Source organism: Thamnophis elegans, chromosome 6, assembly GCF_009769535.1.
Source record: "Thamnophis elegans isolate rThaEle1 chromosome 6, rThaEle1.pri, whole genome shotgun sequence".
Taxonomy (NCBI): domain Eukaryota; kingdom Metazoa; phylum Chordata; class Lepidosauria; order Squamata; family Colubridae; genus Thamnophis; species Thamnophis elegans.
Genome location: NC_045546.1, coordinates 4,081,222 through 4,101,531, shown reverse-complemented (window position 1 = coordinate 4,101,531; position 20,310 = coordinate 4,081,222). Strand labels below are relative to the sequence as shown.

Below are 20,310 nucleotides of genomic sequence, written 5' to 3'. Positions count from 1 at the left end.
GGTCCAATACCATGAAGGGCTTTATAAGTGACTTGGAACATTAAACAGAACATTGACGAAAGGGAGTCCTCGACTTACACTTTTCGGACTCAACCGTGGCCGTGAGTCGAGGACTATCTGTATCGGGACTAGAAGGGTTCCCTCAGAGGTCATCTAGACTTACACTCCCCCCCCCCCCGTCTCTCTGTGGTCACACATGGCTTCACTTTTGAGGATTCAGGCACCAGGCTGCATTTAATGACAGTTTGCTGCCTGATTTCATTTCAGGATGGTTTTGCTGATATTTTCCTCTGGATTTTGTCTGAATCGGATGCTTCTGTTTGACCATCTGAAAAATGATAACATGCTAACATAATAGCCTTGTGCGTCCTTTTTTTGATGAGCGCTTAGTTTTGTGGGCTGTCCGCACTCTTGTATTCCATGAAGGTATTCAGAAAAACAGTGATCTAGAACAGGGGTGTCAAACTCACGTCGTCACAGCAGCATCATGTCACATATCAGGACTCTTTTTCCCCTTCACTAAACCGGGCATGGGCGTGGCCAGCCTGTGATGCATCCATCCCTTGACAGCCCTGATCTAGAATGATTTTCCCAGATAGAAAGATCTGAAACTTTAGAGCCATATTATTCAACCTTAGCAAGTTTAAGATGTTACTGTGGTCAGCCAGCAGAGCTGGTGGGAGACTCAGACAGTGAGGAGGTTGGGGAGGAACCTGGGCCAGTTTGGAATCTGGGGAAGGCTCTGATGAGGGTTCTGCATCAGAGGCAGAGATGGGGCCATCCAACAGTTATCAGCTGCCTTCAGAGTTGGAGATCAATGGGGCAGAAGAACAGCTGGAGCCTGTTCCCAGTGTGCGCATGCCAGGAGAAGGAAACAGCTAAGAAACAAGGGCCAACTCAGGAGTAAAGACATAGGTGGATGGTGAATGGCCCCTCCCATAATGAATAAAAGAGGAGCAAAGGGAGAATGGAGTTTGCAGGAGGCAATTAGTTCATTTAATTAGTGTGAAGATTTGTTCCTGACTCTCAGAGACTCCTTGCCAAGTATTTTCTTCCTGGCAGCTCTCCAAGCCTGATAAGGTCTGTGGTTGTCAATTCACCCTTGAAAGACTGTTTGCTGGGACTTTGCTGGAGGTGAATGAGAGGAATTCGCATGAGCTTCATAAAAAGGGGTTTTGTCGGGACAAGGAGTCTGCTTCGTGATTTGGTGAAGCCTCGGTCAGAATAGGTGTGGGGAGTTCAACTTGATTTAAAAGGAAGGGGAGGGAAAGAGAAAGGAAAGGAGAAAGTGTAAAGGAAAGGAAAGGAAAGGAGAGAGGAAGGAAGGAAGGAAACTCACCGACACTTAGGATTTCATTCTATGCTGCCTTTTCAATTGCAAAGAAGTTTCTGTTTGAGCGGGAACATTTTGCACCTCGTTCTGCGTCTAATTAAAAACAGCCATGAAAGGGAATATTAATCCTTCTCGCTGTGAAACCTTCTCCACCCAGGGAAGCCATGGACACACAGCCTAGGTGAAATGTCACCCTTAATTTGCACAAGTCCCCCCCCCCAACAAGACCGACACGCTAGAAATGTCAAAAATGTTGATCACGAGTGAAGCCCTTTTTCAAAATCGATGAGATGTCCTGCTTCCTTGACTGGAAAACACCAGATTTTCAATCAAGGAAAGACATTGGGTGCTTTGTCCTAGGAGATTCCCCTCGGTTTACCTCTCCCTCCCCGCTTAATTCGTGTTCGTGCGTCTCTTTCCCAGATATGACAGTTTTGGACACCTCACCAACATCACTTTCCCAACCGGTCAAGTCACCACTTTCCGGAGCGATACGGACAGCTCCGTCCACGTCCAGATTGAGACCTCCAGCAAGGACGATGTAACCATCACCACCAACCTTTCCGCCTCAGGAGCCTACTACACCCTCCTGCAAGGTAAACCCAACCTATTTCGACAGCTTCCTGTTCGACAGCACAGCTGGTGGGAGACTCAGACAGTGAGGAGGTTGGGGAGGAAGATGGGCCAGTCCCGGAGTCTGGGGAAGACTCGGATGAGGGCTCTGCATTGGAAGCAGAGAGGGGTGCAGGGCCATCCGACAGTTATCAGCTGCCTTCGGAGTCAGACATCAGTGAGGCAGAAGAACAGCTGGAGCCTGTTCCCGATGGGTGCATGCGCAGAGCTGCCAGGAGAAGGGAACAGTTAAGGAATAGGGGTTGACTCAGGAGTAAAGGCACAAGGGGACGCTGAATGGCCCCTCCCATCATAAGTCCCTTTTTTTCAGTGCTATTGTAGCTTTGGTCACTAAACAAAAGGTTGTAAGTTGAGGACTACCTATATCCACTAGCTGAGTGGTCGCCTCTCCGAAAAGATGGTTCCTGGAAGCAGCTCGGAGCGACTGAATGTTGAGATGCTCAATCAGGAGACAATTATTATAGACTTTTACTTAGTTCTGGCCGTTTAAATCTCGGCCTATTCAATTAACTCCCCAAAGAGTCCTAAAAGTGCTTTCTGTTGCTTAATTAGACTCCTGGGGTAGAGCTGAATTTTCCTTCCAAGTATTAATCTGCCATTTTAATTTTTCTAAAACGGCTGAATCCGTTAGAGATGGTCTTATTTTAGAGCCTATTGTAGCCTATTCCTAAGATAGGATAGCAAATACAGTAAACAAGAGGTTACTGTATTTAAATAGTGGTTTTATCTACAAAGAATATATACATACACATACTTTATAGTCAGACCTCAATCAAAGAACAATCAGCAATTACAGCATGGAAGCACACACACGGAGAAAGAGACATGCCCCGACAGGGCCTCTTCTTAATACAGGCTCTTAAAGTGATATCAGCCAAAAAACCTTGCTGACTCGTTCCCAGCATTACATCATCGTAGCAGCTGGTCAGCTCTTAAATCTTTACCCTGACAAAGGTCATTTTCCTTATTCTTCCATCATTTATTTTATTCATTTGTTTTTATTGCAACTTGATTATTGTTATATATAACTCAAGGTGGCAGACACTCAAAATGTCCCTTCCTCCTCTTACTTTTATCGCAACAGCAACTCTGTGAGGTGGGTTGTGATGAGGGAGGGAGTGACTGGCCCGAAGTAACCCAGCCGGCCAGGGATGGGTTCCGGCAAGCACTACTGCCAGTTCGCTTGTGGGTGCAGTGTGCGCGCATTCACACTGCACAGTGTGTTACCCTCTCCTCCCCCCCCACCACCAGAAGCTCCTTTCAAAATTATGGTGCCGACTGACGTCAGGGAGCCGCAACAGAGGGATGAAAGAGCCACATGTGGCTCCAGAGCCGCAGGTTGATGATCCCTGTCATAGACCCTTGTAGCTACACCAGGGGTGGGTTCCAGCAGGCACTACTTCCGGTTCTCTTGTGGGTGCGCTGCACACACACGTTTTATATGCATTGTACGCACACGCGGAGTGCAATAAAAATTGTTTTGTGCATGCACAGAAGCGAAAACAAGATGGTGGCGCCTATGGTGCCACCCGGAAAACCAGTTCGAAGGCATAGAAGGACTGGGTCGCTGGAACCGGCAGCGACTGGCTGAACCGGTCCGAACTGGTAGGAACCCACCACTGCAGCCAGCTTTCATACGTAAAGTAGAACTAGAACTTACTCTCTCCTGGTAACTAGCCCAAAGTCATCCAGCTGGCTTCCATGCCTAAGGAAGGACTAGAATTCACTCTCTCCTGGTAACTTGCCCAAAATCACCTAGCCAGCTTTCATACCTAAGACGGGACTAGAACTCACCGTCTCCAGGTAACTGGCCCAAAGTCACCTAGTTAGCTTTCATGCCTAAGATGGGACTAGAACTCACCCTCTCCTGGTAAATGGCCCAGTATCACCCAGCTGGCTTCCATGCCTAAGGAAGGACTAGAATTCACTTTCTCCTGGTAACTGGCCCAAAGCCACCCAGCTGGCTTTCATACCTAAGACGGGACTAGACCTCACCGTCTCCAGGTAACTGGGCCAAAGTCACCCAGCTGGTTTTCATATCCCAAAGTCACCCAGCCGGCTTTCATACCCTAACTTGGGACTAGAACTCACCCTCTCCTGGTAACTGGCCCAAAGCCACCCAGCTGGCTTTCATGCCTAAGGCGAGACTAGAACTCACTGTCTCCTGGTAACTGGCTCAGAATCACCCAGCCGACTTGCATGCCTAAGGCGGGACTAGAACTCATGTCTCCTGGTGATGGGCCCAAAGTCCTTTCAGAATCTTCATACAGTGGTTAGATTTAACAAACTCAGAAATAGCATTCAACATTAGGATCTTCCATTTGTGTCTTCCGTTCAAGAGAGACTTTCTCCAGCTTCTTCTCTAAGGCAGGCATCCCCAGTCCCCAGATCACGACTGGGCAGAGACCCATTCAGAACTGGGCCACGGAAGCGGCGGGCTAGCACACAGGTGCCCAGTCCCCACTTGCGTGAGCTGCGGGAGAGCATGTCTGCTCCACACCAAGTGGATCTCTCACCTCAGCCCTGAGCTACAAATATTCTCCTTTATTGGTGAACCACTCTGAATCCTGATCATTAACGCACTCAGATTTTCTGATCCGCTTTGATTCACGTTTCCTCTGCACAACTAATGTTAGCTGCGGACGGGCGGCTGCAGTGGTGGGTTCCAACCGGTTCAGACCGGTTCGGCCAAGTGGGTGGTAACTCGGCCTGCCACGCCCCCAAACCGGTTCTGGGAATAGCAATAGCAGTGAGACTTATATACCGCTTCATAGGGCTTTCAGCCCTCTCTAAGCGGTTTACAGAGTCAGCATATCACCCCCATAGTCTGGGTCCTCATTTTACCCACCTCGGAAGGATGGAAGGCTGAGTCAACCCTGAGCCGGTGAGATTTGAACCGCCAAACTGCAGCTAACAGTCAGCTGAAGTGGCTGCAGTACTGCACTCTAACCACTGCGCATTTTTTTAGTGCTGTGCATGTACGCGGAGCGCCTCCCTGAGCGAACCAGCAGTAGCAGCCGCCGAAAATCACCCCTGGTCGGCTTCCAATCTAACGTCGTTGTCGTGGGTTTTTTTTTCTCCCCTTGTGTAGATCAAGTGCGCAACAGCTACTACATCGGGGCGGATGGCTCTCTCCGCCTGATGTTGGCTAACGGCATGGAGGTGGCTCTCCAGACTGAACCCCACCTCCTGGCGGGCACCGTCAACCCCACTGTGGGGAAGAGGAACGTGACTCTGCCCATCGACAACGGCCTCAACCTGGTCGAGTGGAGGCAACGGAAAGAGCAATCCAGAGGCCAGATCACCGTGTTCGGACGCAGGCTGAGGGTGAGTGAACCGTCTCCATTTATACTCCTTGCAGACAGCTGGTCATTTGCATCCTTTTAGCAAGTCGTAGAGGCCACTTGGAGGTTTGTCTGTGTCCTCGGGGTCACTCGAGTGGTGCAAATGAGTGTGGAGCCTTCTTGAAACTGTTGTAAGCAAACTGTTGCAAGGAGTATCAATCCTTCCATTCCCCACCATCCAGTCAGAGCTGAGGAAGCTTCTCGGATGAGAAACGAAACGTCTTCAAAAGAAAAACCAGAAAAAGTCCAGTCACCTCTTGAAAAAAAAACATCTTTGGGATCTTATATAAGAGTATTTTACAAATATGCAAAACCCCTCTTTTCCATTCGCCATTTCAGGGATGGTTCTGACCGGTAGTTAGCAATAGCAATAGCAGTTAGACTTATATACCGCTTCATAGGGCTTTCAGCCCTCTCTAAGCGGTTTACAGAGTCAGCATATTGCCCCTAACAACAATCCGGGTCCTCATTTTACCCACCTTGGAAGGATGGAAGGCTGAGTCAACCCTGAGCCGGTGAGATTTGAACAGCCGAACTGCAGAACTGCAGTCAGCTGAAGTAGCCTGCAGTGCTGCATTTAACCACTGCGCCACCTCGGCTCTAATTATTAAGTTAATTATTCCCATCTTACTAAAGCTTTCGGTCACTGTCCTAATTCTTCTTCCGGCAGGTTCATAACCGAAATTTGTTGTCCCTCGACTTCGACCGCGTGACACGAACCGAGAAGATTTACGACGACCACCGCAAATTCACTCTGCGCATTCTCTACGACCAGGCGGGGCGGCCTACGCTCTGGTCTCCCAGCAGTCGTCTGAACGGGGTGAATGTCACCTATTCCTCCGGAGGACATATAGCCGGGATCCAAAGGGGTACTATGTCCGAAAGAATGGAATACGATCAAGCGGGAAGAATTACATCCAGAATGTTTGCGGATGGCAAATCTTGGACCTACACATATTTAGAGAAGGTGAGCGCTGTAGGGAAGAGCGGGGAGGGGTGTCTCTCTAAAGTTTTAGCCAACTGAAGTTTTGTGAGTCAGAAGGGGTGGGATTGAAAAGTTTTAGCAACCAGTTCTCTGCCTAGTTGCTGGGGGACATGGCGTACTTGGCCTCCTGCACCATGGCAGGGGGTGGGGGCGTTTTCACCCTCCCCAGGTTCCGGAGGTTTTTCTTGAGTCTCCGGGAGGGCGAAAACGGTCTCCCTCGGGCTCTGCAAGCCCTTCAGAATCTGGAAACGGGCCCATTTCTGGACTTCCGGAACTTCCGATAGGCCCATTTTTTACCCTCCCCAGGCTCCAGAGGCTTCCCTCAAGCCTCTGGGAGGACGAAAACGGCCTCCCCCAGAAGCCGGAAATAGGCCTGTTTCCGGACTTCCAGTAGGCCCATTTTTCGCCCTCACCAGGCTCTGGAGGGTTTTTATGAGCCTCCGGGAGGGTGAAAATGGTCTCCCTCGAGATTCTGGAAGCCCTTCGGAAGCCGGAAACAGGCCTCTTTCCAGACTTCCAGAACTTCCAGTAGGCCCGTTTTTCACCCTCCTAGAGCCTCCTTGCGGGCCCTGGCATGATGAACAGGCCACATGGAGACTCCTGGGAGGAAATGGGCATGGCCAGCCAGTCCTTTGAACAACCAGTTCAGCGAACCAGATGCAAAATTATGTATATCAGATGCTGAATCCCACCTCTGGAGTCACCCAAGCTGCCTCTTTGAATGGTAATTATCTACTACAGGTAGTCCTTGACTTAGAACCGTTCATTTAGTGAAATGAAGTTCAGAGGCTTGGCAACTGGCATGTATTTATGACTGTTGCATTGTCCCGAGGTTAGGTGAACAACTTTTGTGATCACCCGGCAAGCAAAGTCAATGGGGAAGCCACTTAATTTGTGTGACTAACTTAACAGTTGTGGTGATTCACTTGATTGTAATGACAATCTCTTTTGCCTCTTGTGGAAAAAAAATGCACCTTTGGGACTTGAAACTTCTTGTTCTCTCTGGCATGTTTTCATCCTTTTCAAAGTTTTCAGTAACTTTGGACAATGTTGGTCAAAGCGTAAACAATCCACTTTCTGTATTCCACTACAAAACTCAGCCCTAATAATAATGTCAGGAAAATGTTGTCAGGTTTCCAAAAGTTGCCCTTTTGATTCCTGAGCCTCAAGCCAAATTTCAAAAGAAAACCAGCCATTTATTAGGAGCACCATTTTGGCTATACCTTATTGCAGTCAGATCTAAGCCTCATTTGAATTATAGCTGAACTTTACCCCGTTCCTTCCCTCTCTTCAGTCTGTGTCATAAATCACATTCCCCAATGAGGTGCACCCCTAACAAGCCTGCTGTAGTAATCTGAGATCCGACTCTGGCCGAAGGTATCCATGGAATGCGCTCCCCACCCCCCTTTCTCACCATGGCAACTTTATGAGTTGATAAATGTGCTGGATATAACTTATTTTTCCTTTTCTGATTACAGTCTATGGTCCTGCTTCTTCACAGTCAACGGCAGTACATTTTTGAATTCGATAAGAATGACCGCTTGTCATCTGTAACAATGCCCAACGTAGCTCGGCAGACCTTGGAGACACTTCGATCAATTGGCTACTACAGGAATATCTACAGGCCTCCGGAAGGCAATGCCACCGTGGTAGAAGACTTCAATGAGGAATGGCAACTCCTTCACACCTATTACCTGGGGACCGGAAGACGGGTCATCTACAAGTACGGCAAGCTGTCCAAACTGGCAGAGATGCTTTACGACACCACCAAAATCAGCTTCAGCTACGATGAGACCGCAGGCATGTTGAAGACCATCAACTTACAGAACGAAGGGTTCACCTGTACGATCAGGTACCGCCAGATTGGGCCCCTCATTGATCGCCAGATTTTCCGTTTCACGGAAGAAGGCATGGTGAATGCCCGTTTTGATTACAACTACGACAACAGCTTCCGGGTGACCAGCATGCAAGCTGTGATCAACGAAACCCCGTTGCCCATTGACCTCTACCGTTACGACGACGTGTCGGGCAAAACCGAGCAATTTGGCAAATTCGGGGTGATCTATTACGACATCAACCAGATCATCACCACGGCGGTCATGACCCACACAAAACATTTTGATGCGTATGGTCGGATGAAGGAAGTTCAGTATGAAATATTCAGGTCCCTCATGTACTGGATGACCGTACAGTACGACAACATGGGGAGAGTAGTGAAAAAGGAATTGAAGGTGGGCCCTTATGCCAATACTACAAGGTACTCATACGAATACGACGCCGACGGCCAATTGCAGACGGTGTCCATCAACGAGAAACCTCTCTGGAGATACAGCTACGACCTCAACGGGAATCTCCATTTGTTGAGTCCCGGCAACAGCGCCCGTCTGACGCCGCTGAGGTATGACCTCAGGGACCGGATTACGAGACTGGGCGACGTGCAGTATAAGATGGACGAAGATGGCTTCTTGAGGCAAAGGGGGAATGACATTTTTGAGTACAACTCCGCGGGACTTCTCATCAAGGCGTACAACAAAGCCAACAAATGGAGCGTGAAGTATCATTATGACGGGCTCGGAAGGAGAGTCTCCAGCAAGACTACCCACGGTCATCACCTGCAGTTCTTCTACGCGGACCTCACCAACCCCACCAAGGTCACCCATCTGTACAACCACTCCAGCTCTGAGATAACCTCTCTCTACTACGACCTCCAGGGTCACCTCTTTGCCATGGAAGTCAGCAGTGGAGATGAATTCTACATCGCTTGCGACAACATTGGGACCCCCTTGGCGGTCTTCAGTGGAACTGGCCTCATGATCAAGCAGATCCTTTACACGGCTTACGGAGAGATCTACATGGATACCAACCCAAACTTCCAGATTATCATTGGTTACCACGGAGGGCTGTATGATCCCCTCACCAAACTCATACACATGGGGAAAAGAGACTACGACGTCCTAGCTGGACGATGGACCAGCCCGAACCACGAGATTTGGAAACGTCTTAGCCACAGCAACATCATGCCTTTCAACCTCTACATGTTCAAAAACAACAATCCGATCAGTAACGCCCAGGATATAAAATGCTACATGACAGGTAAAACCCACGTTCAGCTCATTGGTTAACTGCCCAGGGTAGAACTGGGACTTCGGCGGGTAACGCGTGGGGTTTGCCATGATACTCTGGACCTCATCCACAGATTTTATTTTTAGATTTTATTTAGCGTTTATAGGCCGCCCTTTTCCCTGAGGGGACTCAGGGCGGCTTACAATAGTAAGGGAAGGGGAGTGAAAGACAAAAAAAAAAAAAAAAATGTGAAATAACTAAAAAGTACTAAAACACAACATTCACTCAGCATTCAGGAGGGGCAGAAGAGTTTATCCCCAGGCCTGACGGGCTAGCCAGATCTTGAGGGCTGTACGGAAGGCCTGGACTGTGGTCAGGGTACGAATCTCCACGGGGAGATTGTTCCATAGCGTCGGAGCAGCAACTGAGAAGGCTCTCCTCCGGGTGGTCGCCAGTCGGCACTGACTGGCGCATGGAATACGGAGGAGGCCCGCTCTATGCGATCTGATGGGACGCAGGGAGATTATTGGCAGGAGGCGGTCTCTCAGATAGTCAGATCCACTACCATGGAGCGCTTTATGGGTGGTAAGTAAGACCTTGAATTGCACCCGGAGATCTACAGGCAGCCAGCGCAGCTCGCGGAGGATAGGTGTTATGTGGGCGAACCGAGGTGCGCCCACAATCACTCGCGCGGCCGCGTTCTGTACTAGCTGAAGTCTCCGGGTGCTCTTCAAGGGCAGCCCCATGTAGAGCACATTGCAGTATTCCAGCTTAGAGATCACAAGGGCTCGAGTGACTGTCGTGAGAGCCTCCCGATTCAGGTAGGGCCGCAACTGGCGCACCAGGCGAACCTGGGCAAATGCCCCCCTGGTCACAGCCGATAGATGGTGATCAAAACTCAGCTGTGGATCCAGGAGGACTCCCAAGTTGCGGACCCTATCTGAGGGGTATAAGTTTTGTCCCCCCAGCCTGATTGATGGTACGGTGGTCAAATTATTGGGAGGAAAACACAACAGCCACTCGGTCTTGTCTGGGTTGAGCACCAGTTTGTTTGCTCTCATCCAGTCTTTAACAGCTTCCAGACCCTGGTTCATCACGTCCACCGCTTCATTGAGTTGGCACGGGGCGGACAGATACAATTGTGTATCGTCCGCATATTGGTGATACTTTATCCCGTGCCTCCGGATGATCTCGCCCAGCGGTTTCATGTATATGTTAAATAGGAGGGGGGACAAGACCGACCCCTGTGGCACCCCATATGTTAGGGGCCTCGGGGACGATCTCTGCCCACCCACCAACACCGACTGCGACCTGTCCGAGAGGTAGGAGGAGAACCACTGCAAGACAGTGCCGCCCACTCCCACCTCCCGCAGTCGTCGCAGAAGGATACCATGGTCAATGGTATCGAAAGCCGCTGAGAGGTCAAGGAGAACCAGGATGGACGCAAAGCCTCCATCCCTAGCTCTCCAGAGATCATCGGTCAATGCGACCAAAGCGGTTTCTGTGCTGTAACCTGGTCTGAAGCCGGACTGGAAGGGGTCAAGATAGTTTGCTTCCTCCAAGGATGGACACCATCGCTTACTGGTAAAACGCATGCAATTTTCTAGCATCTTCCATTTGTTTGGTGTAGTGGTTAAGGTGCTGGCCTGGAAACCGGGAGAAGGTGAGTTCTAGCCCTGCCTTAGGCATGAAAGCCGACTGGTGACTTTGGGCCAATAGTCAGGAGACAGTGAGTTCTAGTCCCTTTTTAAGCATGAAAGCCGATTGGGAGTCTTTGGGCCAATCACCCGGAGACAGTGAGTTCTAATCCTGTCTTAGGCAAGAAACCTGACTATATGATTTTGCACCAATCCCTAGGAGGCGATGAGTTCTAGTCCTGTCTAAGGCACAAAAGCCGACTCAGTAGCTGGGTGACTTTGGTCCAAACACCAGAACCTTGTGAGTTCTAGTTCTACCTTAGGCATGAATGCCGTCAGGGTGTCGTTGGCCAATCACCAGGAGAGAGTGAGTTCTAGTCACCCAGCCTTAGGCCTGAAACCAGGCTGGGTGACTGCTTGACACTTTCTCTCAGCCCAACCCACCTCACAGGGTTGTTGTTGTGGGGGAGGGGGGAAATAGGAGGGATTATGATCGCTGCCTTGAGTTACTTATAAAAAAAAATAGATGAGGTAAAAATATCATAAATAAATAAAGGCTTCAGGAAGTTCTCTGATATCTTTTCGCCTCAGATACTGGAGATTCTGTTGCAGCCCGCCAGTGGCCAATGTATCTGGTAGCAGATTCGGACAGTGAGGAGGTTGGGGAGGAACCTGGGCCAGTCCTGGAGTCTGGGGAAGGCTCGGATGAGGGCTCCGTGTTGGAGACAGAGATGGGGCCAGGGCCGTCCGACAGTTCTCAGCTGCCTTCAGAGTCAGACATCAGTGAGGCAGAAGAACAGCTGGAGCCTGTTCCCAGTGTGCGCATGTGCAGAATTGCCAGACGAAGGGAACAGCTAAAGAACAGGGGTGGACTTGGGAGTAAGGCCACAGGTGGGCGATGAATGGCCCCTCCCAGAGGAAATAAAAGAGGAGCGAAAGGGGAGTGGAGTTTGCAGGAGACAATCAGTTCACTTAATTGGTTTGTGATTCTCCAAGTCTTCTTGCCAAGTTTTGCAGATATTGGCCTGGCAGCTCTCCAAGCCAGAGAAGGTCTGTGACTGTAAATCCTCCCTTGAAAGACTGCTGGATGTGACTGGGCAGAATTCACAGCAAATTAATCAAAGGGTTTTTTGTCGGGACAAGAAGTTTGCTTCACCCTCTCGGGAAGCCTCGGTCAGAACCGTCTCTCCAATGAGAAGAAACCCTTCTGGGTTGCAAAGAACAAATACTCGGGAGTTAACAAATAACCCTGCTTTTAAAGCAACCGTCCAAGTGGTGTCATCATTTCCTTGCTTGGATTAAAGGGCAATTAACGCCCTTCTAATTTTTTTGTCACTTGTGCAGGGAGATATTATTGTGGGCCTCAGCTGGCACCCAGATCCTAAACGGCCCCTAAACAACACTCCATGAAGGGGATGAGAGAAGCCTGCGAAATCTTTTCTAATCCTGACCTTTCCGTCAAGCCTTTTTAAAAATAACAACGCGGTGAAATGTTAATTCATCCATGAGAATTGGTATTTTAAAGGGCAGCGGGAAAAAATAACACAACTGTTGCAGAACAGAATAGAGTAGAATTCTTGATTGGTCAAGTGGGATTGGACCCACAAGGAATTTGTCTTGGAATTAGTTTTAAAATCACAGCCACCTCAATATAGATTTTCTTTTTAAAAAATCAGAAACTTATAAATAACAAGTGGGGTGTGTATTTAAATGTTGGTCAGAAAAAGGTGATGGCTGGAGCCTCTATATAGGGTGTATAGATAGAATAGAATTAGAATTGGGATGGGATAGAAATAGAATAGAACAGAACGGAACAGAATAGAATAGATTTGGAATAGAATAATATTAGAATAAAATAGTAGAACAGAATTAGAATGAAATGGAATAGATTTAGAATAGAATAGTATTAGAATAAAATAGTAGAACAGAATTAGAATAAAATGGAATGAAATGGAATAGATTTAGAATAGAATAGTATTAGAATAAAATAGTAGAACAGAATTAGAATGAAATGGAATGAAATGGAATAGATTTAGAATAGAATAGTATTAGAATAAAATAGTAGAACAGAATTAGAATGAAATGGAATAGATTTAGAATAGAATAGTGTTAGAATAAAATAGTAGAACAGAATTAGAATGAAATGGAATAGATTTAGAATAGAATAGTATTAGAATAAAATAGTAGAACAGAATTAGAATGAAATGGAATAGATTTAGAATAGAATAGTGTTAGAATAAAATAGTAGAACAGAATTAGAATGAAATGGAATAGATTTAGAATAGAATAGTGTTAGAATAAAATAGTAGAACAGAATTAGAATGAAATGGAATAGATTTAGAATAGAATAGTATCAGAATAAAATAGAATAGAACAGAATTAGAATGAAATGGAATAGATTTAGAATAGAATAGTATTAGAATAAAATAGAACAGAATTAGAATAAAATGGAATGAAATGGAATAGATTTAGAATAGAATAGTATTAGAATAAAATAGTAGAACAGAATTAGAATGGAATGGAATGAAATGGAATAGATTTAGAATAGAATAGTATTAGAATAAAATAGAATAGAACAGAATTAGAATGAAATGGAATAGAATAGAATAGAATTATTTATTGGCCAAATGTGATTAGACACACAAGGAATTTGTCTCTGGTGCCTATGCTCTCAATGTACATAAAAAGATAAGATACATTCATCAAGAATCATAAGGTACAGCACTCAATGATAGTCATAAGGTACAAATAAGCAATCAGGAAATAATTAATATCAATATAAATCGTAAGGATGCAAGCAGCAAAGTTACAGTCCTGCAGTCATAAGTGGGAGGAGATGGGTGATAGGAACGATGAGAAGACTAATAGTAATAGTAAGGCCTTAGTGAATGGTTTGACAGTGATGAGGGAATTATTTGTTTAGCAGAGTGATGGCATTCGGGGGGAAAATTGTCCTTGTGTCTAGTTGTTCTGGTGTGCAATGCTCTATAGTGTCATTTTGAGGGTAGGAGTTGAAACAATTTATGTCCAGGATGCGAGGAATCTGTATTTTCACAGCCCTCTTTTTGACTCGTGCAGTTTACAGATCCTCAATGGAAAGCAGATTGGCAGTAATTGTTTTTTCTGCAGTTCTGATTATCCTCTGAAGTCTGTGTCTGTCTTATTGGGTTGCAGAACCAAACAGACAGCTATAGAGGTGGAGATGACAGACTCAATAATTCCTCTCAGGAATTGGATATGTCTAGTTTAATGAAAAGAAGGATCAGGGGAGACATGATAGCAGTCTTCCAATATCTCAGGGGTTGCCCCAAAGAAGGGGGAGTCAAGCTATCCTCCAACGCACCTTGAGGGTAAGACAAGAAGCAATGGGTGGGAACTAATCAATGAGAGAAGCAACTTAGAACTGAGGAGAAATTTCCTGACAGTGAGAACAATTAATCAGTGGAACAATTTGCCTCCAGAAGTTGTGAATGCTCCAACACTGGAAGTCTTTAAGGAGATGTTGTATAACCACTTGTCTGAAGTGGTGTAGGGTTTCCTGCCTAAGCGGGGGGTTGGACTAGAAGACCTCCAAGGTCCCTTCCAACTCTGCTATTCTGTTCTATTCTGTTGCGTCAAGAGTACCGCTTATGCTGCACCTGTGCATTTAACCTTCCGGTTTGTCTCTTCCCGTTCCAGATGTCAACAGCTGGCTGCTTACCTTTGGTTTCCAGTTGCACAACGTTATCCCTGGGTATCCTAAGCCTGACATGAACGCTATGGAGCCATCCTATGAGCTCAGCCACACCCAGCTGAAAACCCAAGAATGGGACAATAGCAAGGTAGCTAGTGGCACTTTGAGGAACTCCCAGCATCTTTTGACTACTGGAAAGAGCCACTTTTGAATGGTTGTTACCTTATCCCAGAGGAAACATCCATTGGGAGGTGGGGAATGTGTACAGATAGGCCATAACTTACCATAATTCGCTTTAATGACTGTTCAAAGTTACAACAGCATTGAAAAAGATGACTTAGGACTATTTTTCACACCTTGACAGCATCTCCATGGCCCCATGATCCTAATTCAAATGAATTAGGCCATGCATGGTATTCCTGTGGCTCATTTTGGTCCTTGAAATTCTCCTGCACCAACCTGGGATCCAAAATGGGGCGCGGGGGGGTCTAGGGTGCATGCGCAGGGGATGCTCAAATTGTATTTTGGGGGTTCGGGTGCATTCGGGCAGTTTGGGCCCTCGGCAGCGAAAAGGTTAACCATCACTGGTATAGGATCTGCTTTTTAAGCAGGGGGCTGGATTAGAAGACCTCCAAGGTCCCTTCCAGCTCTACTCCGATTCTGATCCAGACAATGGGTTCCCATAACCAAAACCACATTTTCTTAACCAACATTGTAGAAAAGGTCTTAAAATCAGGCACAATCCTGTATTGGCCCACTTAAGGGCCACATTTTCTTTAAAAACATTGCAGAAAAGGTCTTAAAATCAGGCACAATCCTGTATCGGCCCACTTAATGGCCACATTTTCTTAACCAACATTGCAGAAAAGGTCTTAAAATCAGGCACAATCGTGTATCGGCCCACTTAATGGCCACATTTTTTTAACAAACATTGCAGAAAAGTTCTTAAAATCAGGTACAATCCTACATGGACCCACTTAATGACTGGCACAAATGACAACCATTGTTCCAGGCTCAGTTACGTCGTAACTCGAGGACTAACCTGTACAACAGGGTTTTTCAAACGTGGCAATTTTAAGAAATCTGGATTCAACACATCTTAAATTTGCTGTGTTTGAAAAACCTTACTCTACAGCCCGACAATTCTCTGAAAAGTTTGGCGTTATCAGGTATCCCGTCTAATATTTCCTGGATATTTTTTTTTCCTTCCTTCCTTTGGGGAACAGAAAGATGAAACAACACAAGGTACAGATTTCAAAAGCGAGATCCGTTTTCTCTTTGAGCTCTGCTGGATTTCTTTGTGTCCCTTTTAAAACACAAAATCACGTGCAGCCTCAGAGCATAGAAATTCCTTTTTATCTTTCTCTCTTTTTTTATAAAAGTTTTTCCCCCAAATATAAACATTTTATAGGCAGTACATTGACGGGGTTAAGTCTTTTTTTTAAATCTCATAAACAACAGTGACACAAATAAGTATGTGTACTTCAAATCTTCCAACCTCAACAATATTTTTCCAATCATTCATTTAAACATAGATAGCATTTCTTTTTACCCTCTATTTGTTAACCCCTGCTAAATAATATCATTTAATATATATTTTTTTTAAAATTACTTATTATTCCACCATAATTTCAATGTTTCAAATGTGTAGAGTTGCGAATAACACCAGTGATTAACAATATTGATCAATTCTGGGAATTTATCTCAATCTCCCCATAATTTCTAATCCTTACTATTTTAATCCTTACTAGTTTTTATCTTTCTGAGGAGAAACCAACTGCCCTACATGCATTACTTTATTATTTAAAAGGCTGTAGTCAACGTCATTCTTTCTTCAAATTAAGCAGCTTTCTGAAGGCTTCTTTCGAGATAACAAAGAGGTTTTTTTTATTACAATTCCAGTGATATTCATGATAACATTTCTAAAATTTAAAATGGCATAACTCTGAATTTTGGAGAAACTCCCCTTTCTTTTGGCCCAAACTGCAACTTACGATGGAAATTGGGACCAGAATTTTCATTGCTAAGCAACGCTGTTGTTAAATGACTCGGGCCTGAATTTACAACCCGTTGTGTTTTTTTTTTGTGATGTGAACCACTGCAGTTGTTAAGTGAATCACATGGTCATTAAGTGAATCAGGCTGGGGAGGTGACAAAATAGCAGTCACATGACTCCAGAACTCTGCAACCATCTTAAATACAGATTGGTTGTCACGTGACCGAATTTTGATTGCATGACTTTGAGAATGCCGCGGTGGTTGTAAGATGAGGACTGGTTGCAAGTCATTATTTCAATGGTTTCGTTGCTTTGAGCAGTCACTAAAGGAATGGTGTAAGTCGAGGACTATCTGTAAGTAATTTGCGAGGGCTTTATGATCATCTAGGGGCGCGGTGGCTCAGTGGCTAAGACGCTGAGCTTGTCGATCAGAGAGGTCGGCAGTTCGGCGAGAATCCCCAGCGCCGCGTAACGGAGGGAGCTCCCGTTACTTGTCCCAGCTTCTGCCAACCTAGCAGTTCGAAAGCAGGTAAAAAATGCAAGTAGAAAAATAGGAACCACCTTTGGTGGGAAGGGAACAGTATTCCGTGCGCTTTCAGCGTTGAGTCACGCCGGCCACATAACCACGGAGATGTCTTCGGACAGCGCTGGCTCTTCGGCTTTCAAACGGAGATGAGCACTGCCCCCTAGAGTCGGGAACGACTCGCACATATGTGTGAGGGGAATCTTTACCTTTAGTATGAGCATCTAAGCAAGGCAGTTCTTAAGTGCGGTTTTTGTGTCCTTCCTTGCCACAGTTGATAAGCAGATCTGGCTTCCCCATTGACTTCGCTTGTCTGAAGGTCACAAAACTTGATCACATGACCCCGGGGACTCGGCCACCATCATAAATACGAATCAGTTGCCAAGCATCCCAATTTTGATCACATGACCATGGGGATGCGACAAGGATCGTAATGTGAAAAACTGGTCATAAGTCACTTTTTTCAGTGCCGTTGTAACTTTGAACTGTCATTAAATGAATGTTTGTAAGTAGAGGACTACCCAGTACAATGGGCTCACTTAAAGACCACCACATTCCTTTAACGACTGTGGTGTTTGCTTAACAACCATTGCGAAAAGATAATAAAATCAGACACAGTCATGTGGCCTCCTGCTTAAAGAGAGTCCCAACTTATGACCATAATTCCAGGCTAAATTCTGGTTGTGAGTTCAGGACCAGTTCCCCCGCTTAAAGAGAGTCCCAGCTTATAACCATAATTCCGGGCTCAGTTCCGGTTGTGAGTTAAGGACCACCTATAAAATGGTGTCGTACATCCCTCTTGTGTCTAACATGAGTCCCTCTCTTTTCCATCTCCCTTCCTGCCCCTCCTCAGTCAATCTTAGGGGTGCAGTGTGAAGTCCAGAAACAGCTGAAGGCCTTCGTCACGTTGGAGAGCTTCGAACAGATCTACACGTCGAGCATCGCTGGGTGCCAAGAAGTCCAGGAGAACCGCCATTTTGCCTCGGGAGACTCCATCGTCGGCAAGGGGGTCAAATTTGCCATGAAAGACGGCCGGGTGACCACCGATATCATCAGCAGCGCCAACGAGGACGGGCGGAGAATCGCCGCCATCCTCAACAACGCCTATTACCTGGAGAACTTGCACTTCACCATCGACGGCACGGACACCCACTACTTCGTCAAGCCCGGGCCGTCGGAGAGTGACTTGTCCATCCTCGGCCTCAGCGGAGGGCGGCGGACCTTGGAGAATGGTGTCAACGTCACCGTCTCCCAAATCAACACCGTGGTCAGCGGGAGGACTAGACGCTACACGGACATCTCGCTCCAGTTCGGAGCCCTGTGCCTCAACACCCGATACGGGACCACGTTGGACGAGGAGAAGAGCCGCATCTTGGAATTGGCCAGGCAACGGGCTGTGGCTCACGCCTGGGCTCGGGAGCAACAGAGACTACAGGACGGGGAGGAGGGTAGCCGGTCCTGGACAGAGGGGGAGAAGCAGCAACTGCTGAACACGGGACTCGTTCAGGGGTACGACGGCTACTTCGTCATCTCCGCCGAACAGTATCCGGAACTCTCCGACAGCGCGAACAATATCCATTTTATGCGACAGAGCGAAATGGGGAGAAGGTGACAGAGAGGGGACGATGCGTTGACTTCTTGCCAAAGACCGCTGCTTGAGACTGCGACGTACTTGAGCCTTCTTCTTTTCTTTTTTCTAAACAAAAAGGAAAACAAAACAAAAACAAAACAGAGACACAAAAGAACTTTACGGAAAACAGGCAAGGTGGAGGAAAAAACACGGTGGCACCATAGCTCAGGCAACATCCTATATTTTAGATTTTTTTTATCGTTTCAAGTGGCTTTCTCACCTTTGGCTGTTTTTCATTCCTTCTCTTCCCTCCATCCCTCCACCCCTTTTCTCTCCTATCCATCTTCTCTTTTTGGAAGTGTCATTTCGCCATTGTGTGTTGAGCCCCTTGTGCAAAAAAAAATGCTTGAAGGTTGGGGAGGTGTCGGTTTCAACCCCCTGGTTGGTTTTCTTTCGTTGTGTTTCCTATTTTTATTTTTAACGGGGTGAAGAAAAGAAAAGGGAAAAAAAAATAGCCTCTGTATTAGGTTTGGGGGTTAACCTTTCCTAGTGGGGGCGTAGAGAAAAAAAATTAAGGAATAAGAGGATTCGTGAGGAACGAAAACAGGAAGAAGAAGAAGGCATCATCGCGGAGAGGAAGAAAAATTCACAATTTCCTGCAGCGCCGTGTGAAAAAACCGTAGCGCCACAGGTCCTTCAAACCTTACGGTGAGCCTCAAAAGAAGAACTTGTGGGTTTGTTTTTACATTAGCCATTCTTTCTTCCTAACCCCCGATGCTGTTTCGGGGTCATTTGCCGAAAGGTGGCCGAAACCGCTGCATCTTAAAAGACTTGTGAGCTCAATCCTTTCTCTTTTTAAATTTATTTTTTAATGGGTCTTTTTTTTTTTTTTTTACGACAATAGGTTATTTTGTTCCAGCGATTTTGTTTTCTGCCGTTGTGTGACAGAGGATGTGTCTTTTTTGTCCTTCGAGGGGAAAAAAAACCCATCGCAGCTATCGGAGCGGGATGGGAAACGAAAAGGGGGGGGGAAAGGAAATTCACACTATTGCTGCACATACTGTTAGATGGGAAGCACCAATGATGTATATTTGTCAACAGTAAACCCTCCTTAAATATATAGTATTTCTGTACACCAAGTGAAGCGTGTTTAACTCTTGAGACCTTCTTCTCTGACCCATGGAGGTTTTGTCTAGAGTTAGGGTCATCCTTCATGATGAAAATCCCAATTCCTCCATATATATATATATTCAGAGCCACTGATGTGAGAGTTACAGCAAGCGCCTCCTATTTCATTTGCCTTTTTTTTATTTTTTATTTTAATGAAGCTGTCAGCGTTCCAAGTATCATGTAGAATTAAATCAGAGTCCAAGGCAAAACGATCCTCAAAGTTCCAATTTAATAAAGCAGACATCTTAGCACATCTGTGGAATCCCAATTCTAAAGAGCTTCCCGAAGTTCCCGCCCAGTTAAAAGTTCATGATCTTGTCCCCACGCCCACAAATCCATCACATGGTCCAATCTTCTTCTTCCACGCTGTCATCTCCACCCAG

General features: G+C 46.3%; 1 protein-coding gene across 1 annotated transcript in view; it reads left to right on the top strand.

Annotated features, from left to right (window-relative positions):
* TENM4 (teneurin transmembrane protein 4) overlaps positions 1 to 20,069 on the top strand; it is a 55,254-nt gene extending 35,185 nt beyond the window's left edge. The window contains exons 9-14 of the mRNA XM_032220319.1: positions 1,757 to 1,929; positions 5,058 to 5,293; positions 5,981 to 6,277; positions 7,774 to 9,388; positions 14,674 to 14,816; positions 18,041 to 20,069. Coding sequence (XP_032076210.1) covers positions 1,757 to 1,929; positions 5,058 to 5,293; positions 5,981 to 6,277; positions 7,774 to 9,388; positions 14,674 to 14,816; positions 18,041 to 18,799 — 3,223 coding nt within the window. The 3' untranslated portion in view covers positions 18,800 to 20,069. The remainder of the gene's footprint in view (positions 1 to 1,756; positions 1,930 to 5,057; positions 5,294 to 5,980; positions 6,278 to 7,773; positions 9,389 to 14,673; positions 14,817 to 18,040) is intronic.
* The last annotated feature ends 241 nt before the right edge of the window (positions 20,070 to 20,310 follow it).